Source organism: Heptranchias perlo, chromosome 24 (genome assembly GCF_035084215.1).
Source record: "Heptranchias perlo isolate sHepPer1 chromosome 24, sHepPer1.hap1, whole genome shotgun sequence".
Taxonomy (NCBI): domain Eukaryota; kingdom Metazoa; phylum Chordata; class Chondrichthyes; order Hexanchiformes; family Hexanchidae; genus Heptranchias; species Heptranchias perlo.
The window spans coordinates 14,667,561-14,676,300 of record NC_090348.1 but is presented as its reverse complement, the minus strand read 5'-3'; the positions used below and the strand labels follow the sequence as shown (position 1 = coordinate 14,676,300).

Below are 8,740 nucleotides of genomic sequence, written 5' to 3'. Positions count from 1 at the left end.
GATATCCATAGTAAAGCGAGGTAGAAGTACGCAGGAAAGCTTTGCATTGCTCCGAGGCTGGGTCGCATTCCTGCACTGTTCATTTTGTCCTCCTTTACTTATCAGGTAAGGGTTTATTTTTCACTTCGCTCCAAGTGAACCCTGCAGTTGCAGAGTTCCTCCTGCTCCTCCTCCTCCTCCCTCCTATCCTAATACTGCAGCTGTTTTTTTTCCAGCGAAAAGCATTCGCTGCCTTCTGCGAAGATGTAAGAACGCGAGGTGCGGGCTGCTGGAAAACTCTTCAGTGCATGAGCTCCATTCACATAGGGTCCAACATTTGCCCATTTATGTCAAGCTCGGTTTTGTTTTATGCTAACCTTTTGTATTCCGCAGCACTTTGGTCCTGAGGGGGGTAGAAGCGCCACGGAATTTGCTGAGCTGCTGAGATCACTTGGATCCGTTTGAAGTGCTGAGTCCCACAATGGTTAAATCAGCCAGAAAACCCAGAGTGATCCGTTAGACCCGTTCTCCCTTAGAGCCCCCACCCATCCTCCCCACCCCCTCCAAAGTGCTGCCTCCGAATGTCCGATCGCGGGGGAGTAGCAGTCAGTGAATCGGACCCAGCCAAATCGCCCCACTGAACGCCGTCGGCCGGCAGGATGACGGTTCTCGCCGGCGACAACATAGACGAAGCCTCGGCTTTGCCCGGCCACCCTCAGGACAGCTACCCGCCGGACCACGATGACCACGAGTGTTGTGAGCGGGTGGTCATCAACATCTCAGGGCTGAGGTTCGAGACCCAGCTCAAGACCCTGGCCCAATTCCCCCACACCCTGCTGGGAAACCCCAAGAAGAGGATGCGCTACTTCGACCCGTTGCGGAACGAGTATTTCTTCGACCGGAATCGCCCCAGTTTCGATGCCATCCTGTACTATTACCAGTCGGGGGGCCGGCTCCGCAGACCCGTCAATGTGCCGCTGGAGATGTTCTCGGAGGAGATTAAATTCTACGAGCTGGGCGAGGAGGCGATGGAAAAATTCCGGGAGGACGAAGGGTTCATCAGGGAGGAGGAGCGCCCATTGCCTGAGAACGAGTACCAGCGCCAGGTATGGCTGCTGTTCGAGCATCCGGAGAGCTCGGGGCCAGCCAGGGGAATTGCCATCATCTCCGTGATGGTCATTTTAATCTCCATCGTCATCTTCTGCCTGGAGACCCTGCCTGAACTGAAGGACGACAGGGAACGGACGATGGAAGTCGGGAACACCACCATCACCTACAAAGCCAGCATCCTCACCGGCCCCTTCTTTATCGTGGAGACACTCTGCATCATCTGGTTCTCCTTCGAACTGACAGTCAGATTCTTCGCCTGTCCCAGCAAGGCGGAGTTCTTCAAGAACATCATGAATTTCATTGACATAGTGGCGATCATCCCCTATTTCATCACCCTGGGCACTGAATTGGCAGAGGAGGCCGAGGGCAACAAGAGCGGGGAACAGACCACTTCTCTGGCCATCCTCAGAGTTATCCGTTTGGTTCGAGTATTTCGGATTTTCAAGTTGTCCCGGCACTCGAAAGGCCTCCAGATCTTGGGACAGACTCTTAAAGCCAGTATGAGGGAGCTGGGACTGCTTATCTTTTTTCTGTTTATCGGAGTCATTCTGTTTTCCAGTGCCGCGTTCTTCGCGGAAGCTGACGACCGGACGTCCTATTTCACCAGCATCCCAGAGGGTTTCTGGTGGGCAGTGGTCACCATGACTACGGTGGGTTATGGAGACATGCATCCCATCACCATCGGAGGAAAGATTGTGGGATCCTTGTGTGCCATCGCCGGGGTCCTGACCATCGCCCTGCCCGTGCCCGTCATCGTCTCCAACTTCAACTACTTCTACCACCGGGAGACCGAAGGGGAGGAGCAGGCTCAGTACCTGCACGTTAGCTGCCCGAACATTGCTTCGGACAGTGATTTACGAAGCCGCAGCTCCTCCACTATTAGCAAGTCGGACTATATGGAGATCGAGGAAGACGTGAACAACAGCATAGATAATTTTAGAGAAGCAAATCTCAGAACTGGCAACTGCACTGTAGCAAACCAAAACTGTGTGAATAAGAGCAAACTGCTGACTGATGTTTAAAGAGCCACGGGCTCAGTGACGGCAGTCATGCTTCCCAGACACTGTTACTGACCCATGTATTGCTTTGTTGACCTCGTTGATGAGTTGTGGCATTGCAGTTATGCTCAGCAAAATAAGCTTTCAGAATTACGTGGAAGGTATATTTTCATTTATTTTTAAATGGCTTTCTTTCTCCAACTGGGTAACGAGGGAAAACATTTCCCGATCCCTTCTCGTGAGCATCCGTAGGTACCTTTTTATAAACCCGGACTTGTACCCGTTCACCAAACTCGAATGGACGTTTTTCTCAGTTCATTTACAAATACCAATGCATGTGTTAAGGTGCAATTTTGCAAGCTGCACCGTGCATCCAAATAACAAACAAATAACCAAATGCTTCATATTCCTGCGTTCTGGTGAAACATGCAAGCGTCTGCAGTATTCGCACTACTGATGAGTATTTCATTGCGAGAGGTGATGTGACGGTTTAGTTCCTCTGAAAAATACACCACCGTCCTTTATCAAATAAAACAAGCGGCTGCTTTTGCCTGAACTTTATGATGTAACAACGTATCTGCTGAAAACATCTGCAGTGTTACAATTTTGCAGATAGTGCAATTCGTGTGCTTCCAGGACTGAAAGTAAAATTCCCCTGTCCCCAATTTGATGCGAGAAACGTAATTCAAAAAGAAAATCCCATAAATAATAGCATGCCTTGATATTTATTATTGACTTTTGTCGTGGCATGCCTGGGACATTACCTCAAATAACAGGAATTAAGTTTGCGTTTTAATTTATATTTCTGGAGAGTCAGTTCTCATTTGCTTTCACCAAAGGTGCAATGAATGGCTTGTTATTTAATGTATTACTTCGAAGCACTCATAGCCTGAATGTTAACTTGTATGGGGTAGAGTAACTTTTCATAGCATGTTTAACTACTTAATATTATGGCCTCTTTGGGAAGGCTAACATGTAACCCACTATAACTTATGCATGACGTCAGGTTACAAAAGAGATTTAATCAGTAAAGGTAGAACATTGAGGGACCTGATGATGTTCCTGTAGAATTTCAGGGAAATGAGTTGGTTCGTGTCCTAACAACGCTCAAAATATGATGCAACAGAGCCCATTTACTTCTGGGAAATCTCTGAACCAAATGAAAGCAGGTTAGATAATGTGTATATCTATATATGATACGATTTAATTTAAAATGGAACTAATCACACTGATAAGAAAGCATGCCTTTGTGCATTTTAGCAGAATGTAAATGTAAAATATATATAAATGATGCCTCCAAGTTGCAACTCATTTCCTAATCTATCCCGATTGAGATAAGACATTTGTTTTTTTTTTGGTTTCCCTCTACTTTACTGCAGAAACTCAGTAAATGAGGTAGTTAGTTGCTAGTGCCTTTTAAATCCTCACGCTCCCGGACTGTTGGAAGTGCCTCCGTGTACAAAGAAAAGTTGAATGACCTGACGTCCACAGAAATCATCTTAATCTGTAACACCGTGAAAATGTACCACCTCATTTCTGTCCGACAGTCTGAGGGGAAATCTTTAATTGCGAGGGCCAACGGAAAGTTATCTTGGCAAAAAAGTTGGTGGAAAAAGCAGCTCAGATGTTTGTACACAGTTCTGAAGGTGACAAGATTTAAACCAGCTGGTGAGAGATCCGGAGGAAATGCAGAACACCTTTGCAACTGGGCATTGCAGCTGTGCAAGAGCTTCCTGATGAATGATCTTACTTGGAACTTCTTTGATATCCCTATCAAATTAGATTTTAACAAAAAACTACACTGAGATCAATGTTCACAACCTGCTAACGAATTGAACAGATTTTAATGACATCAATATGAATTGTTATGCTATTGAACTTTAAAACGCAGAACTTCGTCTCTTTCTGCCCAACTGCATAATCTGCAATGCACCAAAAAGGAAAATGTCGTTTCCTCAGCAGACTACCTCAGTTTAGCTTGTTGAAAAGGACAGTTTCATTGTGTGATTCCAGGCTGAGGGGATTCTTTTTCTGGAAACTCTGAATTCACATATACAGCTAATTAAGTGTAGGTTCTTCTGCAATATCCTTTATGTTCTTCTCTGGAGCAACATCTGCAAGTTAGTTTCAATGCTCCCTATGTTGCCAACTTCTCTCGTTTACCCTATCACTGTCCTTAGCTTAATTGTTTTGCAGAAATATGTCACATCTTACTCCGGCATACTACTTAAAGCCAGAAGCTTTCAGAGATCATTAGATGAGTACAAAAATATTTGGAATACTATATGGCAATTTCCCAAAAACCTGGCGAAACACGAGATGCATTTTTTAATTAACATCATGCTTGTTTTCGGACAGAGGGGTCTACCTGGATATTGATTTGTTTATTGCAAGAGACAGTTTGTCGTCGTTGGATAATCCAGACTGATGCAGATAGATCAAGACATGATTAGATCCCAAAAGGAATGGTGGCACTTGATTATAAATTGTACTTACTTTGAAATTTAAAGAATGCAAAAGGAAAAGATTTCACAAAGAATGAAGTCACTCCAAGAATATATGACTGAATTAATTGATACAACTGAACTGAGAGTATAAATGAAAGTTACATGGAGGAATTTAGCAAAACTGTTGATGAACTCCATGTAGATTATGTAATCCACCCATACTCTGGTTATTCTGACCCTTCTACATCACATAAACCTGGAGGTAGGAGAAAACTTTCCCCTGTGTTAAATGACTTGAATATTGTATTCAATAAACAGCAATAAATGATCCAATGCTGCAGAACTGCTTTGATAAAATTCTACGTGGCTTCTGGCAGCTCATGTTTACTTTAGCAATTGAGTTTCTAGTTTTGGGGAAATTGTTCCTTAGGTTAACGTTTATCTGCATGTGACTTGAGAAGCGTGCTGCATGCAGTTTCTTTGACAATGAAGGTTCTGAAAACCAGTGGGATGGGTTAGGGTTTGGTGATGTTTATTTGTAATCATTACAGCTGAGTACAGGAAATGGATAGAGAGAAAATCTGATATAATATAGGCATGTCTTTCTGGTTATACCGTTTTGGTAGATATTCTTAATCCTGGACCAACTTGGCAAACATATTGTACATAGGCCTGAATGTACACAAGATGGGTGGCTGTGAACAGAGTCATGAAAGAGCCTCTTTTTTTAAAAAATAGAACCATTAATAATAGTCGTGAAATTGAAGCAATTCAATATTCCAAGAATAACTGTCTTGGTGTAATGTTTTGTAAAGTAACTTTGCCCAGTTTAAAGTGGTTTGCACTGAATAATATTCATCAATGCAATATCATTATAATGAAGATGTCTCTATCATTTGTTTCTGAGGTAGAATTTGGGTTGATTTGATCTAGAAATCAAACAATAAAAAAAGGAGAGAATAGGAGACAAAATGGTGCCCGTGATGTAGCATAACATATTGCTGATGAGCACATTTCAATTCAGCTCAGCAATAAGTGACAGGGAGCTTCGATTTTAAATGTGTCAGGATCACAAGTAAAACATATTCTCACAGTCTTAGTCTGATACTTTGTAGATATGAGGATGTAGCAAAAACATCCCATAATTTATTCATTTTAGGTTTTTGAATCACTTCCGTTGAATGTGTAAAAAGTAGAATTGGCAGCTGATGAAGTCAAGGCATCTCTGATGTGGTTGAGGTGGCATTTTTGAGACTGTGCACATTGTTGGTTAACAACTTGTTTGACATGAAAGTATTGGTTGCTGAAGTAGAAAAAAAATCTTAATTCCTAAGTAGTGTCAAGCCTAACTTTAATTAAGCATAAAAATGCACTTTAAATTCAGCACAAATTGCCTTAACTGGTGTATTGATCATAAAAGTGAAAAGAGGCTCTGCAGCCTGTGTACCATCAGGTCCAGGGCATTCAAGTTTGAATGGCTATAGTATTACTACTGTCATTTATCAGGGATATCATTTTGAAAACAGCTGTGTTGACAGGCTTGTTCATTTCCTGTTTAGGGATCTCTTAATAGTTTGATATGCCAACATACTGTGATACATAAACTCCCCATAATCATAATCGTAATGCAGTCATTTATTTCCTTCTATGAAGATGATTGTAGCCACGATAAACCAAAATATTGTAATGTAGTGAAAGAAAACTCAGTTAAGGCAACTGTGAAAGACTTTACATGGACAGATTATATTTCTAATAAAATGGTAGAATTGATCAGAATTATTCCAAAAGTATCTGACTCTAACCATGTGTGTATTGTGACCAGCCAGGAAAAACCCAAAACATAATCCATCACAGACAAAAATGCTTCATTTTGGACAAAATGCACAGTGGGTAATGACTTCACTGGTTGAATTCAAGAGGTGATACTTTGTAAGGACTGATGGAAGCAAAAACCGGAATGATGTACCGAGCTTTTGCAGAATCACTTTTCCCTTGGATATCTTCATTTATAAAGAATATCTAAAAAGTGCGACCCTTTGTTGCTCAGGTTGCCTCTGATTTGGTTCTGAGCAAGCTAATGCTTAAGCCTAATTGTGCAAACTTTAGTTTGTTTCACTCTGCGCTGTTATTTTACTGTTGTTTTTCTTGCCAAGGACAATTAGTAAGCTGCACGCTTTAGTGGTAGGCTCAGTTGACTACTCATAGGGTAGTTCTCAAGCTGGTTGTGTGTTGAATGGTGCAAAATTTTATCTATCACCTCATATTTCTTCTTTTAGTTAATGCGTATAAAGCATTATCCTTTTATATAAATAGAATAAATGGATTTATTAATCAAGTCTTTTGGTAAACCTGTTACTGACAAAGACTGGAAAAACTGGTAATGGACTTTGTTCTTGTGTCACTTCCTGGAAGAACAAGACCCTGCAAAAAATTAGAGCTCACTCTATTTGTGCAGCAGCCACTTTATGGGGCATAGAGCAGGGGAATTCACTTCAGACAATCTGCAAGGCAGCTACTTAGAGCAATATACAATCTTTTGATTTGACAGTCAGGTTAGACAACATTTTTGCTGCCATGCTCCAAGCTGGCCTGAAGATGTAGATTCTTAAAGTAATATCAGTTTTTTTTTGTACTACTCTGAAAAACTCCATTTTTTGGAACAAACAAAGAAGAATACTACGTTACCCTCTTGTTATAAATTCTTCATGCAAAGAGTGGTGAATATGTGGACTAGATTTCTGAGGGCAGCAGTGGGAATAGAGTAGGTTATACATTTAGTGGGTGATGGATAGTGTTTTGGCAGCCAGGGCTATTGAAGGGTTTCTATATCTCAATGGATGGAAATTGTCTTTTCTGGCCTTCTAATCTTATGTTCCTAGAAACATCTACTGATGTATCATGGGAAACTATGCAACTGGCTTAATTTCCTTGAGGGTCAGGAAGGGATTTCTGAGTTTTTCCTGACATTGTTGTCTTCCTCATGTTTTTAAAAGAAGTTCAGCCTCCAGAACCAAAATCCCTTCCCATCATACACCCTCAATTCCCTTTCTGACCTTGTGCACTCAGAAGCTGCTCTAGTGAGCTACTTTATTACCTTTCAGTGCTCTTGTTATATGGGGCCTTAATACTGCCTCCTTCTGTAAAAGCACTTGACAAAATCTTGAACTAAGCATTTAATATGTCAAAATAGGAGAAAATGTACCTTGTTAAACAGGGTACAAATTTCTTAAATGGACACTATCCACAGGTGTTTTCCTTAATGGGATGATGTCAATATTCTATGTGGGAACACTATGGTGAAAGAGAATCTCCCTCTATATAAATTACTGGGGTATTGCTGTGAATCATTTGGTTTTTTATGTTGAAGTTTAACTTCTCTAAAAGAATGAAAGAAAGACTTGCATTTATAGTGCGTCTTTCACAACTTCAGGATGCCCCAAAGCGCTTTACAACCAATCAAGTACTTTTGAAGTGTAGTCATTGTTATAATGTAAGAAATGCAACAGCCAACTTGCACTCAGCAAAGTCCCACAAACAACAATGTGAAAATGACCAGATTTTTTTTTGTGATGGTTTTGGGACAAATATTGGCCAGGACACTGGGCAGAATTTCCCTGCTCCTCTTCGAAATAGTGGCATGGGATTTTTTACATCCACCTGAGAGCAGATGGGGTTTTGGTTTCATGTCTCATCTGAAAGACAGCATGTCCTACCGTGCAGCACTCCCTCAGTGCTGCACTGGAATGTCAGCCTAGATTTTGTGCTCAAAGCTCTGGCGTGGGGCTTGAACCCACAACCTGACTCAGAGGCAAGAGAGAGCTGCCACTGGGCCACGGCTGACTGTAAGGATGGTAGGGAACCTAACATTTATATCAGAACACAGCTACTACAGACTCACATTTTTCACCCAGATAAAGGCAGTGAGCCAACTACTTAATCTTTGCCCCACCACCAGCTGTTTGTCACTGATTGGCTAATTGCACTGCAAAAAAGAACAGCCACCTCAATTCAGGCACTTCCTCCTGCCCTCCCCGATGGAACATATATAAAATTATTTTGCTTCATTGGTTGGAGCAAAAAGAGACAGAGAACAAAAAAAGGTCTGTGACCTCAAAGTCTTCATACATATATTTTCTAAGAGTTGAGTTTTGTTTCCCCACAGATATGTGCCTTAAGGAGCGTCCATTGCACTTATTAAGGATACGC

At 41.8% G+C, this 8,740-nt stretch overlaps 1 protein-coding gene across 1 annotated transcript; it reads left to right on the top strand.

Moving 5' to 3' along the window:
• Positions 1-567: 567 nt before the first annotated feature.
• On the top strand, positions 568-2,579 carry LOC137341579 (potassium voltage-gated channel subfamily A member 1-like). Its single transcript, XM_068004797.1, has one exon. It carries the CDS (start codon positions 639-641, stop codon positions 2,109-2,111), a length of 1,473 nt encoding a protein of 490 aa, XP_067860898.1. The 5' UTR covers positions 568-638; the 3' UTR covers positions 2,112-2,579.
• Positions 2,580-8,740: the final 6,161 nt, after the last annotated feature.